The sequence below is a fragment of the Solanum lycopersicum genome, chromosome 9 (genome assembly GCF_036512215.1).
Source record: "Solanum lycopersicum chromosome 9, SLM_r2.1".
NCBI lineage: Eukaryota > Viridiplantae > Streptophyta > Magnoliopsida > Solanales > Solanaceae > Solanum > Solanum lycopersicum.
Genome location: NC_090808.1, coordinates 48311480 through 48334645, shown reverse-complemented (window position 1 = coordinate 48334645; position 23166 = coordinate 48311480). Strand labels below are relative to the sequence as shown.

At 34.8% G+C, this 23166-nt stretch overlaps 1 protein-coding gene across 4 annotated transcripts; it reads left to right on the top strand.

The window, feature by feature from the left end:
* The first annotated feature begins 268 nt into the window (after positions 1-268).
* On the top strand, positions 269-14497 carry LOC101265766 (protein FAR1-RELATED SEQUENCE 7). Of its 4 annotated transcripts, none has more exons than XM_004247000.5 (4): positions 269-783; positions 967-1038; positions 1556-2004; positions 14130-14497. In XM_004247000.5, exons 1-4 carry the CDS (start codon positions 747-749, stop codon positions 14331-14333), a joined length of 762 nt encoding a protein of 253 aa, XP_004247048.1. In that variant the 5' UTR covers positions 269-746; the 3' UTR covers positions 14334-14497. The 4 variants fall into 4 exon arrangements, with proteins under 4 accessions (XP_004247048.1, XP_010326275.1, XP_010326273.1 ...); XM_010327970.4 differs by having other exon boundaries at positions 575-787; XM_010327973.4 differs by lacking the exon at positions 967-1038 and having other exon boundaries at positions 500-783.
* Positions 14498-23166: the final 8669 nt, after the last annotated feature.

Here is a 23166-nt window from a genome sequence, read left to right as displayed (position 1 = left end):
TGTTATTAAGTATTTTTTTCAAGCATAAGTGAAGAAAAAAAATTAAAAAAGTATATAATTTAAAATCAATTCTCTATCTTCAATCTATGATGTTTCACAATATTACATATACTATATATAATTAAGCTAATTAATACATATGTAGTGTGTGAATTACACAAAATGATCAGCTTTGTTTTTTATTTTGTTTTTTACATTCTAATTTTTAAATCTGTATGCGTCATAATTTTGGGCATATAAATATAGTTATTATCACTTTGTTATGGATGGATCATGTTCTTCTCTTTTTCTCATATAATTTTTTTTAATGAGCTTTATTTATTTTTAAATTGGTTATATGATATTAAACAATTTTTATTTAACGAGAATTGAAAAAGTATTATTTTCTTCCTACATGTAATTGTATATTATTTTATTTGTTATAAATTATTTAAATGTGAATAATAAGATGAATCCAAATTTTTATCTATTTAATTGAATTTGAACTAAGAAGTCTTTTATATTCATATAAATAATAATATGAAAAAAATGATTTATACTTTTGATATAGTAATATTTACGGGCCGGCAGTTTTAATCTAATAAATTGATAAATTATTTTAAAACCATTTTCTAGGATAGCGTTTTGGATAGTTGAATTGTGTGAGATTAGAAGGCGTTTGGCCAAAAATCGGAGTAAACACGTCCTCCTTTTCGGCAGGGCAGACAAACTGCCGGTGTGTGGAACCAGAAGCGACAGAATTGTTAATGACAATTGGGGATCTGGATGTGTATATAATACTTAGTAAGTAAGTAGCCGCATTTCTCTGTACATATTGTGGAGGTTGAAACAACTAGTCTTACCAATTTGTTGAATAGAGCTTGCAGTTCCAGTTTTTCAAACCCCTTAATCTAATTTGCCATATCCTTTCTCTACCCATACTACTTGTGCTATCTCATATTTAGCTTTACCCTCGTGCCATGGCAGTGGATGAAAGCAATAATCATGATGATGAGATGGTACAGACTTCAAGTCCAAAGGAGTTCACCACAAATCAAGGTTGTTTTAGGGCCCGTTTGGCCATAAATTTTCCAAATGATATTTGGGAAAAATTTTGCAAATAATATTTGTCCATACAATTTGTTATTATTTGGCAAATATTTTTGGCAAATATCTCAAATTTCCAAATACTAGTTTTTTCTAGTATTTGGGCCAAATATCATTATTTGGGATATTTTAAAAATTAAAATTTTACCTCAATCTTTTATCTTTTACAAAAACACCCTCTTTGGTATTTACTTGCGTTGTATTACATCATTTTTTACGTGAATATCAAAATAGTGATGAAATATTTAGTGAATATTAAATAATGATAGTGATGAAATATTTAGTGAATATTAAATAATGATATGGCCAAACGCTAGCTTAATGTCGATATGGGATTTACAGAAAAAAGTTTCTTTCTTTACTACCTTGCAAAATACACTACTACTTTTTGTTAAGCTTGTCATATTGTTGGTAGCTTTGGACTGTGGATATTTGTTACACAAACTGATTCTGCTCTTTCTCATAGCAGATAATGCAACAGATGATGTGGGGATTGTAGAGACTTCAACTGAGAAGGAGTTTACTCCAAATGGTCTTGAAGTTGAAGGACGCTCAAATATGGAACCTTATGTGGGTATGGAATTTGAATCAGAAGAAGCTGCTAAAGCATACTATAGCACATACGCCACACATTTAGGCTTTATCATGCGAGTAGATGCATTTCGACGATCTATGCGTAATGGGGAGTTGGTGTGGCGTCGACTTGTCTGTAATAAAGAGGGTTTTAGTAAAAGTAGACAAAGTCAGAATGGAAAAAAAAAGTGCAGAGCAATTAGGGAAGGATGTAAGGCAATGATAATTGTGAAGAAAGAACAATCTGGAAAATGGCTTGTTGCCAAATTAGTGAAGGAACACAATCATGAACTGGTTGTCAAACCTGTTAATACCCCTAAAGGTGCAATCTTATGTCAAACACCGGTAAGTACTTCAAATTAATTGTTGATATTTGAAATCAGGTTGTGAGCTGGTTTGTATCAAATACATTTCTTCTTATTGTCATCATTCCTTCCTTTTTCTTACATTAATTAGAACAAAAATCAACAGTTTGCTGTACTGTTGAGACGTAAGTGGACAACCTTTTTTGTTTTTCTGCTTTGTTGCTAAAACCATAACTGCCTCTTCCAAGTCTTTCATCTTTGAGTTCTTAGTTAATGCATTTAATGATCCTCATTTATAAATATTAGTTCACTATGATTTAGGGATGCCTGTTAGTGTGGCATGACCTTCTCCATGGAAAATAAGCTCCTTGAAATGCATTGATTGTTACAGCTTCCTTACTAGATATTCATATTTGCTCCAAATTATAAAAGTTATTTAAAGAACGATTCATGGGATTGTCTTTGTCAATAAATATTTATAGCATTAGGAATTTGAAGAAACTTCTAGTCCAAAATATACGTCCTGCAACTTGGCTTCTTTGTAATCAAGCATGAAGTGTTGTCAATGAAGGAGATATAGCTCGATTGCAATGACATTTTGAAATCTGTTCTCTTATCATATGTGAAAAGGCTAAACTACAGGAGGAACGGAATTTCATTATTGTTTAAAGTCAAACAGAATTGATGTCTGTTACTGATCAGGTGATCCAAGGCTTCTGAATCAAGAACCAGAGACAACACATGAAGAATGTATGGGACACTCAATTTCTTAGGATCGATGACTGATTAGACTGTGGAATCTGCATTGATCTTGAGGTGGCAAACACAAACTTCACATACTTTGTTAGAAAGTTTTTAGGTGAACATGAACTTCAATATTTTATTCCTTTGGCTCTGGATCTTGGTTCAAAAGTTGAGATCAAATTTCTCTCCATACTTGGTGAGATTCACAAGAATTAGGAAACTTTCTTCAAATCTATTGTACAAAAAGCCCTATAATGTTATGTTAATTACCACTCTGGTAAGAGTTTTCTCTCTTCACTTGTTTACATATGATATCAGCACATGATATCCCAGTTTTCTGACCACCTTAGTCTTGCAGTTGAGTTTTTTTTTTCCAAATAGTCTTCTATTCTTGTCTGCCATTGGTGACTTAGTGTAAAAACCATATCTCTTTAGTGTCCATCTTTGTTTCTTCCCTCATTCCTCTCAATTCTGATTATTGGTCTTCAAGATGAGCACAACTGTGAAGATCACCCTCGAAGTCCTTCACACATCAGGCTTGAAGTCTCAGCTCCTATTTATTTTCCTGGAAAAGCATTTCTGCTCCAATTGTTTGTCTGTCCCACACACCATCAAGTGTCAAGGACCGATATCAGTCCATGTCAGCAGATATTTCAAGTCAATCCGTTTTGTGTATCATTGATTTACATGTGCTACTTATAAAGTTAGCCATATATCTTAGTTGATATGTCAAATCAACAATCAATTTTTCTCCAGTCAGTAGTTCTCATCAACTCACTTGTCTAGTCAGCACTCTATCTTTGCTGAACCAGCAGCATGTATCATAAGTCTTTGTCAGCAATCTAGTCAAGCTGGTAACGTGTTTATTTTTAAGTTCAATTGTCCCTCATATTTGTCCAAGCAACAAGTTTAACCATCTCCTAGTGATTCATGGTAGCATCATGTGCAAGTCACTAGCTTGCAGCGCCAAGTTAGTTATATTTCATGGCAGTGCCAAGTTTGTTTTATTTATTATAATGATATCATTAAACCAACTTTCAAAATTTTCACTATTTTTACGTAACTCAAGTCTCTCTCTTTAACAAGCCTTGCATATAATATGACTTATCTATCTCCTTTCTCTGCTCAGATCAATTAAATTAGGTGCTATCATTTGAGGAGAGGTAGCAATCTGATCCACTACTCTCTACTTTTTTGATGTAGCAAACAAATCTGTAGTCCCTGACCCATTAGTACATGTTTCTCATGTGCATCGGCCAAACTCTCCAAACCTGCTTTTAATTCTCCACGTCCAAGCAGGAGACCAGTACTTGGTCCCGATGAAGAACTCAAGAAAGATCAAATGATAAATCATGTATCAGTAGGAAATGATAAAGTGCAGTTCACCCCAATCTTAGGGTGGATTTCACACGAGAACATTTTCTAGTCTCAACTTCATGGCAGCCACAATCATTAGCCTCCTTAATTAGGGTATTACAGTTGCAGATTTTGTAGTCAAACAAAGGGTGATCTACTTAACTGGTGTTACATGTCTGCTAGACTAGGTAAACATTATGTAGATCAGTGGAGGATGACATATTTGTCTGTCAAACTTCTGCCACAAGTATTATGACCCATTTAACACATGTTTATAAATAGTCTTTAAATCAACACAATGTCCCACCTGGATCCTCACTGGAATATATCAATATATGTTAAAAACATGCTTTTAGCAATATCTAGTCTCGCACTTGATATAGCCCAGATAACAATTGGTTGGATTTCACACAAGAGAACATTTTCTTGTCTCAACTTCATGGCAGCCACAATCATTAGCCTCCTTAATTAGGGTATTACAGTTGCAGATTTGGTAGTCAAACAAAGGGTGATCTACTTAACTGGTGTTACATGTCTGCTAGACTAGGTAAACATTATGTAGATCAGTGGAGGATGACATATTTGTCCGTCAAACTTCTGCCACAAGTATTATGACCCATTTAACACATGTTTATAAATAGTCTTTAAATCAACATAATGTCCCACCTAGATCCTCACTGGAATTTATCAATATATGTTAAAAACATGCTTTTAGCAATATCTAGTCTCGCACTTGATATAGCCCAGATAACAATTGGTTGGACCATGGACACAATGATGGTAAAAATGTTAATGGTATGAATCCAATTCATCGAAGATCTACTACAAATTGTTTCTTTATCTGAGATATCATATGTGTCTACATTTGAGGTTCTGGGGGAGTGTATGAATCATTGGTGCGAAGTAATCCATTTTCAAATTATAAGCTTACTTGATGGATATCTTTAAGTTATTTGCCCCTTGTCATATATGTGAGAAATGTTGAAGAAACTATTATTGAATGTGTATCTACATTAGTGCACAGAGAACCCTATTTATAGACACTATAATACAATCCTTTACCAAGTCGGATACTATATACAATTGTTGTTCCTATTCTAAGTAGGGTTGTGTATATACCTATTCCTATTCTTATTCTGACCCCTCCCCCCGCCCCCCCCCCTTCAGCTGATGCATAAAAATCAAATGTACCTAAATATGTAATTGTACGAGGACGTGAGTTGATCACTTGACTTCATCAATTTGGTAACAATATCTCTTGAGAGTATCTTTTCTCTGAAAATATGACAATCAATCTTAATGTGCTTAGTGTTATCCCGAAACATTGGATTTGCGATATGGAGGGCGCTTGATCATAACACACAAGTTCCATATGATCGATTTTTCCAAACAATTGGTCTCTCAACAATTGTTTGATCCAAACTAGCTCACAAGTTGCTAAAGCCATTATTTGATATTCTACTTCTGCATTAGATCGAGCAACCACACGCTGTTTCTTACTCTTCCACGCAGTGTTGTTAAAAGCGCGCTTCAAAGCGAGGCGACCCTTGTGCGCTTTTTTAACTTGAAGCGAGGCGATTTGAAAAAAGCACTCGCTTCAGAGGAAGAAGCGAGAAGCGACGCTGAGGAAAAAACGCGCTTTTTATAAAAAAAGCGACAATTAGGGTTTTTTTTTAAAAAATTTAGGTTTTTTTAAAAAAAATCTGAAATATAACTTCTCTCTCCTCACAACACTTCTTTCCCTGCTCTCCTCGCGACTCTTTTTCCCTTCTCTCCTCGCGACTTTCTTTCCCTTCTCTCTCCTGAAGCTCTCGACTGAGGCTGCTGGCTGCCGCCCTTCTTTTTCTCGTGAAGATCTCGACTGAGGCTGCTGGCTGCCTCCCTTCTTTCTCTCCTCAAGCTCTCGACTGAGGCCTGCAGGTAATTTGTTCATCTCTTTTTTCTTCTTCTTCTCTTCTTTTCTTCATCTCTATTCTCTGCTGCCTCTGTTTTTTTTTTCAATTCTTTTTTTTTTTGTGATTAGTGTGTATGCTAGCAGCCTTTTTTTATTATTTTCTGAAACTTCCTTTTGTTAGTAGTATTTTGTGATTTAATTATGTTTTTGATTTTTTGCTTTATATGTTATGACTTGTGAGTATTTTTGTCTAAGTAATTTCTTTCAATCTAAGACTATATTACCTCTTTTTAGTTATTTAATATTTTTTTATTTTTATACTAAATGTCGCTTTTTTAAAAAAAAGCGCGCGCTTCGCTTCACGCTTCTCGCTTCTGTAAAGCAAGCCCTCGTCGCTTTTTTCCGCTTCTCCTTCCCAAAACACTGCTTCCACAACACCAAGTAACCTCCTACTAAAACACAATATCTAGATATAGAACGTCTATCAGATGGTGATTCTACCCAATCAATGTATATCGATGATATGCTCATGACCTTGATCCTCAAAGTGTAGTATTTTACAGAGGGCTGACGTTATATATTGGGGAATACAAATAACTACATCCTAATGACTATCACAAGGAAAATTCAAAACCTGACTTACACCAATCACAAGAAAAGAGATGTCAAGTCTAGTCATTGTGAGATAATTCAACTTTTCAACCGACTGTCTATACCTGGATTACTGAGTGGCTCCTTTTGTCTTGGAATGAGTTTAACATTCTAAACAATAGGAGTGTCAATGTGTTTACATCCCATAATTCCCGTCTCCTCAAGAATGTCTAAGGCATGTTTGTTTATGAGAAATAACCATACATGATCTAGTCTGAGCAACCTCAATACCTAGAAATTTCTTTAGTCTTTTAAGTTAGGAGATGTTGAAAGAGAGGTTGCCTCAAATTAACGATGCCATCTTGATCATTGCGGGTGATAAGAATATCAGTAATGTAAACAACCAAATAAATACATAGATTAGGTGCATAATGCCTATAAAACACGGTGTGATCAGCTGCACTACTAGTCATGCCAAACTCTTGATTGTTGTGCTAAACTTCCCAAATTAGGCTCGACGAGGGTGTTTCAGACCATAGAGTGACTTACGCCATCAACATACATGGCTACTAGACTCCCTTGACCAACAAAGCTCAAAACCACGTGGCTACTCCGTATAAACCTCTTTCTTAAGATCACAATGATGAAAATTATTCTTAATCCAACTAATGAAGGTCCAATAACGATGACAACCACAAATAGAAAAGACGGACAAATGCTGTTTTTGCCATGGGAGTGAGAGTATAACTACATTCAAGCCCAACTATCTGTGTATACCCTTGGGCAACAAGGCGAGCCTTAAGCCGATCAACCTGACCACAACAAACATTAGATTTACCCGTAGTAAGGGAGACACAAGTACAACTTGTATGTAAAACAGACATATCATCAATATAGCCTTGCCTCCATTCAAAAGGAGAAATACTTTTGTCACGACCCAGGGGTACCCCTTAGATGTAACAAGGCGTATAAGACCCTGAGACGCCTCATACAAGCCACTTAGCATATCATAACATAAAGTAATAAAAAAGGGTGCAGAAATTTAAAATATTTTCCAATACAATCTAAGTCTTTCATAAAACGAACCAGAAGTCTTTAACACTTGTCTCAAACCGTCTAATACTTGAATAGTCTTGGGACACAACCCATACAATAGTTCTAAAACAAAAAAGAAAGACGTAAAGAAAGGTGGTCAAATCCTCGATGTAATGAGGACTCACCATATCTTCACTTGCTTGCTCTACTAAGATTCTAGCCGTGGCCCGTGGGGATGGAAGTCTATATCGACAGACCTTACATTTGATAAGAATGTAGGCAAGTGTTTGCGGTAGTACAAACATGTACCAGTATGATGGCTAGCATAAATTATCGACATAAGCATAGCATAGGCATTAGTTAACATAAGACATAATCTATAAATATAAGAGACAACAACATAAGTCATAAGCATATTCAATGCGCATAAGTCACCATATCATAAGAGGAATACTTCTCCATTAACCTCAACTTATTCTTACTCAAGACTTGGGTCATCACTTGTAGTTATACATATCAAGGAAGGCAACTCAAGCAACAATCCAAGCTAATCTAATGTCATACAAGTAAACCTCATATCAATACTTACAATATTTCCTTGAAGTAATCTTGTTTTATTATAAACATGCTACTTTGGTCAGGGACTTGTCCCTCTTTAGTCATTCTTACTAATCACGGAAGAGTACTTCTTTGCTAGTCCAAGACATATCGTCACTCATGAATGGTTACGATTTACCAATTCAAGGCTATCAAGGAAAAACAACTCATCATGCAAGACCAAGCTATCATGGAAAACATACTCTCATGCAAGTCCAAGCTACCCAAGGAAGGGTACTATTGCTCAATCCAAGCTATCATGAAGTGGTTTACTGTCGCCTCACCAAGTCAAGCTATCATGCAAGCATCCTCTATGCTAGTTCAAGCTACAATTGGAAGGGTACGATCTCTCAATCCAAAGCAATCCATGAGTTCTACTATCTCAAGCTACCATGCTTGGTCTTGTATTACCAAGTCAAGCTATTCATGAAGGGATATCTCATTACTACTTCAAGCTAACATAGTTCATACATGCCCATTACTCGTGAAAGGGTGTCCTTGGCCTACCGATTCAAGGTATATCATTAGTTTAACTCTTTAGACCATGCGTGAGCAACTATCAAGTATCACTATCCATGATCTATTTATGATGACTCTTTAGCCTTTGAACACTACTAGATACTTCTTTAAGCATGACTTAGTTCATTATGAAAGCTTATTGGATCATGCGTGAGCACTCATCACCATCCATCACCATCCATGATCACTTTTACTCTTAGATTCATTTTAGGTGAGCGAATCTTTCAACCTAGAATCATTTGATGTGAGAAAACCTTTCACATTATACATGCATACTTACATAATGTAGATCATATGGGTAAATCCTTCCACAACAATACTATATACAAAACAAAAATACTGATTTTCTCTTCTTTCTTCTCTTCTTTGTACTTTTTCAAGATGTCCTCTTTACGTCGCCGGGAACTATTGCTTCCCCAAATCTTCTCGGCCTCAATCAAAGTGTCTGGATCAGATTTACCGAATTCGACATGCACCCCACACTCTCACCCGCACCAGTGTCACATCGAGACGGGTTAACCTGCAAATAGGAAGAGTCTGCACAACATAGGGTGTTACAACTTCACGTGTAGTCTTAGGAGTGGAAATAAAGAACAACGTTGATACAAAAGCATAATGCGTGACAAGAGACGATGATAATTCAAGAAAGTATAATGTGGCTAGCATTTTGAGTGGATTGTATACGTTTTTGAAGTGCAATCAATTGTCTAGGAGGAGGCTAATGCGCAGTACGATCAAGGTTCGACACATTACCTGAATCATTTGGGCCTGTGCTGGATATGAATGATGATGATAAAGTCAATCCTAGTGGCAGTACAATTAGAGATAATTAGAGATGTAGAAGTAATCATAGATTTTATCCAAAATTGGTACATGTAAGACATGAGGCACAAGTTTGAGATTCAAAGAATGTACTATCAACAAGCATGTGCTATCGATGGAGATTAGATGAGTAACAATGATACCCTTTATGAACCAGAGCATAACCAACAAAGACAATTTGAGAGCAAGAGTGACTAATTTATCTTTTATAGGACCGAAGTTAGGCACAAAACATGTTCTCCCAAGTAAAGACGTGACAAAGGAATATATGGAATGTGGAACCTAATTTTGAATAGAATATGAGGACATTCTATTAGTTAAATAACAAGATGCACGGATTGCATCTCTCCAAAAATGCTGTGTAACATGGGATTCAATGAGTAGAGTGCAAGCAGTTTCAAGGAGATGCATATTCTTCCTTTATGCTACAACGTTCTCTAAGAGGTTTATGGAGAAGATGTCTAGTGAATAATTCCTTGGCAAGTCATAACCTTCTGAAATTGAGAGGATAAGTATTCTAAGGTATTATCATTAGTAAAAGTATGAACAGAAATACCAAACTTATTTTGAATTTTAACAAAGAAACTTTTGAATATAGAAAATTACTTAGAACGATCTTTCATTAACAAAACTCAAGTGCATCTTGAATAATCATTAATGAAAGTGATGAAATTCTAAGGGTGAATTGATTCTACTAGGACCCCAAATATCAGTATGAACTAATAAAAAAAGACTTTGAACGGTCCTCGGTACTACAAGAAAAGCCTTGTGATTCATGTCCTGTGCCAATCATTTGTCTCGTACTGTGGTCCAACATGAGAAAAAAGTCATCGATAAATGTTATGCCACAATGTAAGGCATGCGTCAAATGACTAAAAGATGCCTGGTTATAAGTAGAACCAATGACATAATGATAAAAAAATCTATGGTGACTGAAGATTAGCTTTTCCAACCCTTTTTGGTTTTGTTTGGACCCTATTGACTAAAGTAATAGCAGGAAGAGATTGTGAATACATAATATCAGACAAAATTGTTCTGTTATCACAAATATGATCAGAGGAGCTTAGATGACCCATGATCTGCAAGTACTAGACTAAGAAACACAAGTAAAAGAATTTTCTGCATTAGAAACATTAGGTTGAACAACCGAGGCTACTTGTGGAGAAGTTTGCTTACTTGCTTGATACTGATGGAACTCATCATATTCTGTATGAGCAATATTAGCATTATTGGATGGTCAATCAAGTTGAGCAACTGATGCTGCTTGTGGAGATGTCTATGAGCTCATTATATTTCTTTAGAGCAATAGGATCAAAATTGGGTGGTGGACCATGCAAAATATAACATATATCATGAGTGTGTCCAAGCTTATAACTTAGATTGAGGTTTTCCAAAACGACTTCCTCCTCTTGGATTCTCCATTGATTGATGTATTTGTTTTTCTGTAGTTTGAGATGCGAGAATAGATGAGTCAATGGTGGGCGATGGAACTTCTTTGTTACTAAGAGACGCGACATGAGAAGTAGACGCGAGTATAGTTCATCAATTGTAGGAATTGCAAGATTGACTAAAATTTGATCGCGCATTGAATCATGTTCAGTAGGAAGTGCAACAAGTCTAAGAACTAGAAACAACATCTGCCTTTGCTCTTGTTGTTTTCCAACGTTCATAGTGATTGGTATCAAAGTTTCAAATTCGTCCATGACTGCCGTGTCCTAAGTAAGTAGACATTTGATTCTTGAGTCTTTAAGTTGGTCATTCAAGAAATCACATCATAGAATTGAGATATGTCATTAGTGTATCAAGCACAAGGCTCTTCGAGACTGAATAACATGTCTAGGATGGGCTAAATAAGGGCATCAACTTTGAATCAATAGATCGCCATATGAGACTACATTATTGAGCATCAAACTTCTCCCATGTGCTTTGGCCGTTGCATCTTGCTCACTAGCCTTTGCCTTTTCATCTACCACACAAGCATTTCTTGTTAAGTGGTCTTGGACTCCTTAACGCTTGCACTGCAACTCAACCAGGGAAGCTCAAGCTAAATGGTTTGAGCTTCCCATTGTTGGTTCTGAAGTGATCATAGGGCTTGAATCTCTTATATTTTTGGAGCCAAAGATATCAATTGCGAACAACATATTGTAAAATTAGAATTCTCATACAAAATTGAGAAAAGAAATGGGGATAAATATGAAGTAAAGGCTAATTTCGCTGGAATGATACTTGACAATAATTCTCATAATCACTCTGATAACATGTGAGAAATATTGAAGAATAATATTATTGATTGTGTATCTACATTATTACACAAAGAACTCTATATACTACTACTATTCTAAGTAGGATATTTTAATTTTATGAACTTTTTTGTCAAAAAAATACTCCCTGTCCCAATTTATGGAGGTAGTTTGACTCGGTACGATCTTTAAGTAAGTAAGGAAGACTTTTAAACTTGTGGTCGAAAATGAATGATAGAAATTGTGTTACTATAAATCATTTCGTTAAGGGTAAAATAGATATTTTATAGTTAAATTGTTACTTAATATAGAAGTGTGTCATTCTTTTTGGACTGACTAAAAAAGAAAAGTAAGTCACGTAAATTGGGACAGAGGAAGTATATACTATATACTATTCCTATTCATTCCTATTCTAGCAATACACAATCATCTAGATTAGCTAATCTACTAGATTGTTTAAATGATTTGAAGTCTTTATCATGATCAATTGTATGCACTAACCTCTTTCTTTCCAAAATAAATTTCTCCTACCATCCTTTACTTTGATTATGTATTATGCGAATATATTCCATAAGAATCTAAAATATTTCCAATTTTCAACTCTATACGAGAGCTTGTGTGTTACCATGATCCAAGATTTTTCCATCTTATACTTCTTTCTAACCATTTGCCTATAAAGCGCCTCCTCCTTAATCTTCATCGTAAAATCTTCAGAACGACTTCATTAGAAGACTTTTGTTTAGTACCTTTAGGGGTCGTTGGTTTCAAGACAAGTTATGTTTGGATTAGTTATGATGGGATAAATTATGTTTGGGATAAGTTATGCTGGGATTAGTTATGTTGAGATTATTTTTTGTTATTGTTTGGTTTGTCAAATAAGCATGGCATAATTTCTAAGACTAAGTTGTTTGTGTACAAAAATTCCCTCTATAATTAAGTTATTTGTTTATCAAAGAGGGTTTAAGGGATACTTTTGTTATTTTATATTTTTATCCCGGGAGTAGTATTATTCCGCCCTCAAGTAGGGATAACTTATCCTAGTCGTAATTTTTAATCATGGGATAAGTTATCCCACACTTCGTAACCAAACAAAGAATTGAGGGGTACTAAAAACTTATCCCAAGATTATTTTTTTTTATCCATCACCAGACGACCCCTCAAGAGTTTTCACTTCCAAGCTGGCATTACGGCTTTTTACTTAACCAGATTAGGAGACTTTTTCTTGTTGTTTCCTTTCCACAAAAAAATCACTCCTTAGTTCATCAATTGTTTTAACTTTTTGGGAAAGAGTCACATAGTATAAGTCGGAAGTGCATCTAGAACACCATTAATTAGAACCGACCTTCCCTTAAGGATAAGCATTGTCTTTTCTAATTTGCTAGTCTCATTTTACACTATTCATTCACCTGTTACAAAATATTGTATTCTATATGATTGGTAATTAAGCTGGTAATTTGCCCACATTGAATTTGAGTGAATTCTCCAGCTCTTTAATGTTGGACACCTTTGTTCATCAGAAAAATCTGGCTCTTAGCGTAAATTTTTTGTGACCTTATATTGCTTCAAAGAGCAATAAGATTTTCTTCAAATATGGTATTTCCCCTTGGCTTGAGTATTTTTAACTTACATTGTTGCACTAGTATTCATATCTCAAAACCAACTAAAAAGACTGCAGGCAAAGATCGTATAATGTAAGTGTACCGACAATGCTAAGTCTTAATCTCAACTAGTGGCGGTCAGCAACATGGCTCTTTTGCTTATATTGTATTTTGTTCTGTCCTTGTTCGCAGTGATTTTAATTTTTTCTATAGCTTTTTGAAAATGCTGGTACATAACAGTATCCCACTTCATGTGCTTAAAAACAGAATTTCGAAGAAAAATTGCTGACCCTTTTGGGCTGGTAGGTTAAAGACTTGATTTCATATGATCACACGGTCTTGTTCATTTAATACTGTGAAAGTCACAAGGCCAGAATGGTTTCCTACTGATGTCTGCGCATTTGCATGTATGGTTTTCTATATGCGGCAACTGCTTTCTTTTCAGTAATGAATGCATATGGTCTAGTCGTGCCAGAGGGGTTTTGTCGGTTATGTAAATGACACATTCGTTTGTTATACATTCAGTTAGCAAAAATAGTAAATTAAACCAAAAAATATGTGCAGTCACGGAAGCTCAATTAATTCATGACTGCAGTTACAATCTTGAAGTTAGTTGTGAAATTCTTCTGCGATTTACAGTGTTGCTTTATCATTGAATTTCCTGTTCCCTTCTGCTCCTAGTATTAGTCAAGATCATCTTCTTTAGGAACAATATAGTTTGATTGTATCATGTCTCGACTGTTCTTGATATTCGGTTGACCAATTTCAGGATGATAAAGATGTCAAGATCCGGGAATTAACAGCAGAGTTACAGAAGGAGCGTAAAAGATCTGCAGCTTTACAGGAGCAGCTAGATATGCTTTTGAAAGATATGGAGGATCACTCAGATCAACTGTCAAAGAACATTAATGGCATAGTTCAAAGTGTGAAAGAATTGGAATCAAGAAAAATTGTCTTTCCAAATGTCGGATAGCTTGTTTAGCCTTTTCCCCTTTCTTTCCATTTTTCTTTGGAAAATAGTAACATAGGCCTGTAAATTATTCAGATGTCTTAGTTAAACCTTTTGTACTGTTAATTGAAACAGAATCCTTTATACTCTTGCTTTTTAATTGTAAAAATCCTTGTCAGTTACCATCAGTGCGGTTTCATGTGCAAGAGCATTTTGGCATGCACGTGTGGCCTAATGGCAATGAAATGGGTGAAGAAGACCTTAGAGAGTCCTGAATAGATAAAAACCATTTGGTTGTTTCTTTCCATTTGTCTAAGTCTCGATATGATAAAGTTATTTTGGTATCGTCGTCAGTGAAATGCGTGCCAAAAGAAGTTGAACATATTGTACTTGCCTGAAGCTAGTAAAGTGGACCTATTCCTTGCTCTGATTTTGCTGGTCTGTAGCAGGGATGAAGGTACTATTTTGCTTCAAGTAGGGCTTGGATCTTTTTCTTCTTTTCATTCTAGCCTTAAAATGTTCAGTGAGTGGAAGCTCGAGTCTAGGAATAAGGATGTGCAGTGGCAATTATATTCTCAGCCTATTTAGGCAAAAGTAGTGTTGTCTAATTTAACTCCAGCAAAGCTTGCTAGACGATGTCACCATCAAAATTTAAGCGCCGGTATTGACACTGAGAGCTTGTTTGGCATTAAGGTCAAAAAATGACTCATTTTAGAAGCAACTTTTTAAAAAATGATATATTCAAAAAAATGCTTTTGAAAAAACGTAATTTGTGCTTTACTAATTCATTTGAAAAGTGCTTTTATAAGGAAATTACATTTGGCTGATTCTTTTATAAAATGTGCTTTTGAGAGTTAAATTACGAAAAAAATTTAATTATTAATGTAATTTTACTATTAAGACTATTTTATAGGCAGAAATTATTTTAGATATCTATATAAAAGATTAATTCAACTTCTATTTTTATTAAATCAAATTTTACATATTTAAATTTTCAATAAACATTATACCTTTTTGGTGGGTTGAAGCCTTCAATTGTTATTTTTTTTCTTTTATTTTTCTAACCTAACATAAAATATTGTTTTTACCTTCTTTTGTAATTCTCTAAAATTATACGTAAAATAATATGTAAAATATAACATAATAATATATAAACGTAAAATAAAATATAAAATTTATGATGTAAAAAATAAGAAAATGAAATTTTAAATTGAAATTTATCAAACTTATGAGATATATATTAATTAGTTAAGGGATAATGCACAAGTACCCCCTCAACCTATGCCCGAAATCTCAGAGACACGCTTATACTATACTAAGGTCCTATTACCCCCTGAATTTATTTTATTAATAATTTTCTACCTTTTTTGGCCTACGTGGCACTACCTTGTGGGCCCAACGCCGGCTGACTTTTTTTTTTAGCTAGTGCCATGTAGGCCGAAAAGGGGTATAAAATTACTTATAAAATAAGTTCAGGGGGTAATAGAAACTTAGTATAGTATAAGTGTGTCTCTGAACTTTCGGGCATAGGCTGAGGGGGTACTTGTGCATTTTCCATTAATTAATAATAGATATATTGATAAATATGTATATATCAAAGAGCATTTAGTCTTGAGAAAAATATTTTTTTATTTCTACTATTTTTAAGAAGCACAATTTTTTAGCTTCTTCTCAACAATAGAACAACTGCTTATGCTGCTATTTACAAGCACTTTTAGTGACTTGTCAAACACATAATTTTACAGCAAAAGTGTTTTGTCTTTTACTGGCCTCCCAGTAACAATGTATCTAATGTCCATCAAACTAGTAAAAATATTACAATACTTGCTCAATTTTATATTAATTGAATCTACGAGGTAATACATATTATTAAGAAATAGGAGTAATGCACAAGTACCCCCTCAACCTATGCCCAAAATCTCAGAGTTACACTTATACTATACTAAGGTCCTATTACCCCCTGAACTTATTTTATTAATAATTTTCTAGCCTTTTTCGGCCTACTGCCACATCCGGGTTTACCCCCTAGATGTAACCGATGTCGTCATCATTTTGAAGGACTAAGACTAGCCTCTTAGTTTCATGTCATTACATTCATAGGTTGAAAAAATGCGAAAAATTTAAAACTTTCATTATCCTTACTTGGAGGTATACATAGACCTCTACATACACATAATATATATTCATATCGAGTATACATAGATCCTTCATATAGGAAGGTTACATAGCCTTCTACTTTTATTGCACATACATGTATAAAAATATAGAAATAGTCTCAATGATTGTCTCATCTCATACCATCTGAACAAATATCACAATATGGGCATAACCTTTACATCATTTCAACTAGACCATGTATAGGTCATACGAAAGTATAATATTCAACTAACAAGGAATGAAAGGATAGAGTCAATAAGCTCATAACAAAGTCCAAAGCTAGAAGATGGCATTGCCCTCAAAAGTTGAGGACCTACCTCACTTGGATGAAAAGAAGAATCCAAGCCTTCAATAATGTGGCTTCTCAAAACTCCTCAACGATCGGTACCTAAATGTTTGGAAAAAAGGGAAGAAAATGGGGTTAGTACTTCACATGTACTAAGTATGAGATCTTATGCACATACACAAGCAAAACATGCTAAAAGAAACTTTTTATTAAAACATGCCCAACTATCCCTTTAGGGGCCTAATGCAAAGTCAAGTAAGTCATATAAACCAACCAAACATGCTTACTATCTCAACAAGTAATACTTATCCCAACATACTTGAAACCATGATTTACTACAACCCTAATATCAAGGAATAATATTACAAGAATGAATAAGAGTCAAACATATCATAATAAGCAAGACAACTACTCACAAGTCCTTATCAAGTCAACAAGTGCAATGACCAAGCAAAGCCCTTCCACAATCAAGTATCCTTAACAAGAAAACACAACCAATGTCCAACTTTACATATCATGGCATTCAGGCTTGCATAAAATCGTATATTATCATTATAATCCAAGGCATATTCATAAATGAAATAATCAACCTATAGTATCAACAATGTGCCATGGTCAATTATCATAACATAAATATATAATAACCTCCTCCTAAGACTCCCCTGAAGGCTAACTAGTGCAATGTCTAGGTAGAGTCCCCTACCCCTACCAAGACTAAGCTAGACCCCTTAGGTTATCCAAGTTAGGGTTCAAATCCTTTAATTCTTTTTACCTTTTTGGGAACATATTGCCCTAACCGACATAGACCACATGAACTAGTATTAAATCCGGTGTCATAAAACCCTACACCGAAAAAAGGCGAACTACATGCCAAGGTAGTACAAAAACATGAAACATAGAAACTATGTGGATCCACTAGCTAGTATTCCTACGGGGGCAATATAGTTCAAGAACTAGGAGACTTAGTTGGGATCCTATTTATGCGTCATATGCATTATAGTCTCCAATCTCAAGAGTAATGTAGTGTTCTTACCTTCTCTATTTGGTAAAGGACACTTCTCTATCTAGTTCCCTGGGTGCTAAGCTAGAATCTTTTTTTGAAATATCTTTAAACCTTTAATTATCAATCATAACTTAATTTAGGCCATAAGGTCTACCCCTTGTATAATCATCATCGTCAATAACTCAATAAGAATTGTATGAGTATAAGTCCTTTTCATCACAATTCATATAAGTGACATTAACACTTTAGTATTTTATAACATATTAAGGCTCTTTGATAGTTTTCACTATCCTTATAGCACATACACCTTAATCAACCTCACAACATAGTCAATACATTTCAATTCAACATCATACCACCCTATAATCCTAGTATAAGGCATACTTCTTTTTAATATCATGACTTAACAATAATTAATCACAATTGAAAGTAAAGATAGAGATTCTAAGAATTACAAAGTATTCCTCATAGTCTATCATCAAGGTCTTACAATCAACCCATAACTCAACCCAACTTTGGGAGTAACATCATCACACAATGATAACCAATAAGATATCAAGGCCAATTGTATCTTTATAACACAATTCATATTTAGATCACAACTTGAGACAAGGTACATAGGCTAATTTCACATTATGATTCATAACCCTAAATAACATCTCAAGAACTAAAATGATAGGCCTATAAATCATTTTAATTTAATCATAATAAAACCATAGGATATTAATCTAATCAACAACCAACTCAATTAAATGATCATAATACAATATAGGTCAAGATCACTACCTAGGGTTAGGGATAATGAATCAAACTCTTCAATTTAGTCCAAACCATCAACAATTACAATAAACAAGTTGAATTACATGTCAATCCACTCAATGTAACCCTAATAATTCATTAAAAACCAATCCATAACTTCAATTTCGTAGTTGAATCAAACCCATAAGAAAACTAAACTTTTTGATATCTATTTTGAAGGAACCCTTTGATAAAAGGATCTGAAAGGTGAATAGAACCCATAAATTAATGTTTCTTAACAATTTAATGAAGAATCCACCCTTTTCAAGACCCCAGTTCATCTTCCAAGCTATGATTCTACAGAGTCTTCCAATTAGAAAGACAAAGAGAGAGAAGGAAGAGGGTTGATTTGAGAGTTTTATTTTGATTAATGAGGGTTGAGGGTATTTACAGTAGGACTTAATCAGCTTAATTAGTATGTATTTAATCCCCAACTAACCCCTAAATCATTTAATTAATTAAATGATCTTAATTTAAAACGTGCTGGAATTTACAGATCCTATCAAAGAAACCTCGATCGACGGATCGTTGGTCCACTGACCGTCCATGCTACACATTCATAAGTTTGGTCTGAGACTTGTGCAAGCGAGGATTTTCTCCAATTTTCTAAGTGTGGGACGATGGTAGCATCGATGCCCCGTCGATGCACACACGGACCTAGACTGCACCTCTGCACTTCGTCGATGATTTCAGAAACTGTGCAGGTGAAAGGACCTTCTCCACCAGCCTAAGTATTGGGCAACGGTGGATCGACGCCCCGTCGATCCACACACGAACCATCGTCTATCCCGTCGGTGCACACTGCCAGACAGTGCTGCATCAAACTGCAGGAGTCTTTCTCAAGGGCCCTTGGTTGGTCCTTGGGGAGTCGTACCCGAAAGTTTTAACCGTGGAACAACTAAAACAACCATTAGTTACCTTTCCACCAATGTTTGCACAATTCCGATTCCTAAAAATTAGTGAAGTAGGCTAAGGCACACTATCATCCCTTTGAACCAATGTCCCAGACGTTTTGGATGTTTTGTTTCTTAACTCTCCTAAATGACCTATATCCACTAAAAATAGACTTAAAAACAATTTTTAGACTTAATGAATCATATGCTAGGCTTTACAATGAGTATTTGATTTAGTTTTTTTCAAGGTGTTACATTATCCCCCACCCCCTTAGAAACATTCGTCCCAGAATGACACAAAAATTCTTTTGATGGAAAGAATAGACCCAACACTAGCAGCCGTACCAATCAACAAAATCAAATTAACATAAAACATGTCATTTCAACAAGGCAAATATCAAAACTCATATTACCAAACATACGTCTCAAAACACTTTATCATGAGGCATTTCCTTCTCACAACACTTATGAGCTCAACATACAATACATGAGTTGATTAGCGCAAAGTTCAATTTAACAACATGCTACTTATCATTTAATGAGGACTCACTATATCAAAATGCACAATATAACTCAAAACAAGTAAAAAGCAATATTTCAAATTTTTAATAGCAATACTACAGTAACTTCACTGTAAGTTCTTTCGTAAATGCATAATGTGCAAAGCTTCACCTCAAAATCAAGAAACTTCAATTTCTAGTCATAATTATATGATTAAAAAGAATGTCTAACCTTGATTCTCAAAAAGATGAGGGTAACGGGAATTCATGTCGGCCTCGGCCTCCCATGTTGTTCCCTCAACTAGATGATTATTCCATAACACCTTTACGGAAATCACTTCTTTGTTCCTAAATTTCTTGACTTACCTATCAAGAATTTTAACCGAAACTCCCTCATAAGAGAGGTTATCCTTGACACCAATACCCTCAATAGGAAGAATGGACTCGAAATCACCGATACACTTTTTCAACATACAAACATGGAAAACCGGATGAATCGAAGCCAATTCACTAGGAAATTTCAATTCATAGGTAACCTTACCAACCCTTTTGCAAGATTTCATAGGGACCCACATAACGAGGTCTCAATTTCCCCTTCTTGCTAAATCTAGCCACTCCTTTCATTGGTGAAATTTTTAAATACACCTTATCACCTTCTTCAAATTCCAAATCCCTTCTCCTCTGATCGGCATAAGAATTTTTCCAACTACAGGGCATTCGCAACCGGTTCCTTATGATATGGACATTTTTTAAAATCTTAAAATCCAACTCGGGACTAAGAAGCGATAGCTCACTGTCATATCCCGAAACCATACCCTAGAAGTTAGGGTAAAATCTTAGATTGTAGTCTGCGTCGTTGAACTCTCAGAATTCTTAAACAAGCCTCTTTCATATCATTCATTCTATATACATAGTGAAAAGTAGTGCGGAATTAAAATTTTTCACAAAACATAATATAGTCATAAAAATCTCTTTCATATAAAAGTAATAAGAAATACTAAGTCTCAATCTCATCATCTTAAGGCACAACAATACTTGGGACACGGGCCATACTTCAAAATACGAATATAAAAATACTTAGTCTATTACAATACTTTGAATGAAAACATAAAAGACACATATATGCCACCGAGTCCAGTGAGCACATACTTCCACTTCTCTTGAATGATCTTCTAAGTCCATGTATTCACTTCTCAATGCTCCTCACCTACCGAGAACTATATAAATAGAAGTATGGAATTAGTACAACCACATGTACTAAGTATGACTTTATGCACAAAAATCATGAAAATGGACTTTATTGGAAATATGCATCTCTTCATTTAAAAATTATATTTTAATCATAATAACGTCATAAATCATTATAAAAATGTATAAGATACTTATTGCATGTAATTTCATTACTTAAAGTCATCCTAAAATTCACTTAAGTCATACAAAGAGAGACCTCCCATACACCCACTCTAGATGTGCCTAAACAACCCTTACGATTACCTATAATGAGTCACATACTTAATTACAAGCAATCATAAACATCAAGGTAAGATTCTTCTATCAAAGGTGAACTCTAAGTCTCACTTAAGTGAGTTGTGAAGCGACCGCCCATACAATCCATTACACACACACTTAAGAGATCCTATAGACTCCTTAAGATAGAATCATGCTCACATAATACATCAATACATAGGTGATATGACATTCTTTTCCCAAAGGCTATAAAAAAAACTACTTATGTAAAACAAGAAGATAACGTCCCTAGTTACCTCTTCAAGATTGCCTAGATAGTCCTTAAGACTACCTAAGGCTTAGATCATGCCCACAAAATCAACAAACTTCCCTAAGTATTTTCATCCTCAAGACTTCCAAAGATAAGACATGAAGAGATCATCCCTTATGACCTCTCCATACTTTAGGTAAGGAATCATTAAGTCACTTTAGAAGAGGTACTAATTTATTCACATACTCCTTAACATAAGTCATTAGTTCATTAGTTCATTAAGACTCATACAACACATAAAGGACATTCAAATAATGGTCTTGGACAAGACCTAAGAACTCCACATAACATCTATAAAGTCTATTGTACAATGTCTAAATAGCATCCCATACCACCACATAGACTCCTTAAACTCCTCAAATGCTAATAGGTATTCCATATAATGAGAATAGGCAATAACTGATATAGACCATGAAAGCTAGACATGGAATTTGGAGTTCTATCCTACTCCGATGAGGTTGTTCTACTTTCCAATGGTAGAACTGGGACACATCCCATGTAGGCACGTAGTTAAGGAATATGAAGGGATTCTTTGTATTATAGTCTCATACTTAACTAGAACTACTTCCCTTACCATATTCACTTGGTTCTAGCCTTCGTTCTCATAGATTAACTCTCATTAATAATCATATAAATGGGTCCCATATCAAGTTCATGACCCAATTATATTCAACCAACCAAAGCAAGCTCCACTAGGACACTTCTCACTATGGCGACAAGAAGCTCATCGCGACTTTCCTAAGGTATGATATGATGCCGTTCTAGCCAATCAACCTTAAGTCCATCACCCTTTACTTTGAAGGATACCATTACGACTTACACTTCTACAATCTTAACTTTACCCTTAAGACAAAGTTCCACATAAATGACCTTCGTATCATCATGCAAGGTCTCACCTATATTAATTTATTCAAGATTAAGACCCTTTACGTTCCTAAATAAAGACATCACATATTCACATAAGCATCAAGTAAGGGACCAAAGTCTACCTAAAGAAGACACAACATACTTCCTATTAACACAAATTGCCTATCTTCCTTTAGACTCATAGGAATGAACCTTAACCTTATTTAGTCATCCTATTCATTAGCTTAAAATTATCAACCTGACCATTTTAGACTCATCTAGCCAATTTAGGATCAACCATGTATCAACTCTAATACAACGCACTTAACACATAGCCTAAGTCAATATATCACATATTCACATAAGCATCAAGTAAGGGACCAAAGTCTACCTAAATAAGACACAACATACTTCCATTTAACACAAATTCCCTATCTTCCGTTTAGATTCTCAGGAATGACCCTTAACCTTATTTAGTCATTCTATTCATTACCTTAACATTATCAACCTAACCATTTTACACTCATCTAACCAATGTAGGATCAACCATGTATCAACTCTAAGACTGCACACTTAACACATAGCCGTAACATAACA

Excerpts from the sequence above, each read along its gene's own strand:
- LOC101265766 (XM_004247000.5), top strand. The coding sequence starts at position 747 with ATGACAATTGGGGATCTGGATGTGTATATAATACTTA. Across the intron at positions 1,039-1,555 it reads GGAGTTCACCACAAATCAAG|ATAATGCAACAGATGATGTG; the intron begins GTTGTTTTAGGG and ends TTCTCATAGCAG. Across the intron at positions 2,005-14,129 it reads CAATCTTATGTCAAACACCG|GATGATAAAGATGTCAAGAT; the intron begins GTAAGTACTTCA and ends GACCAATTTCAG.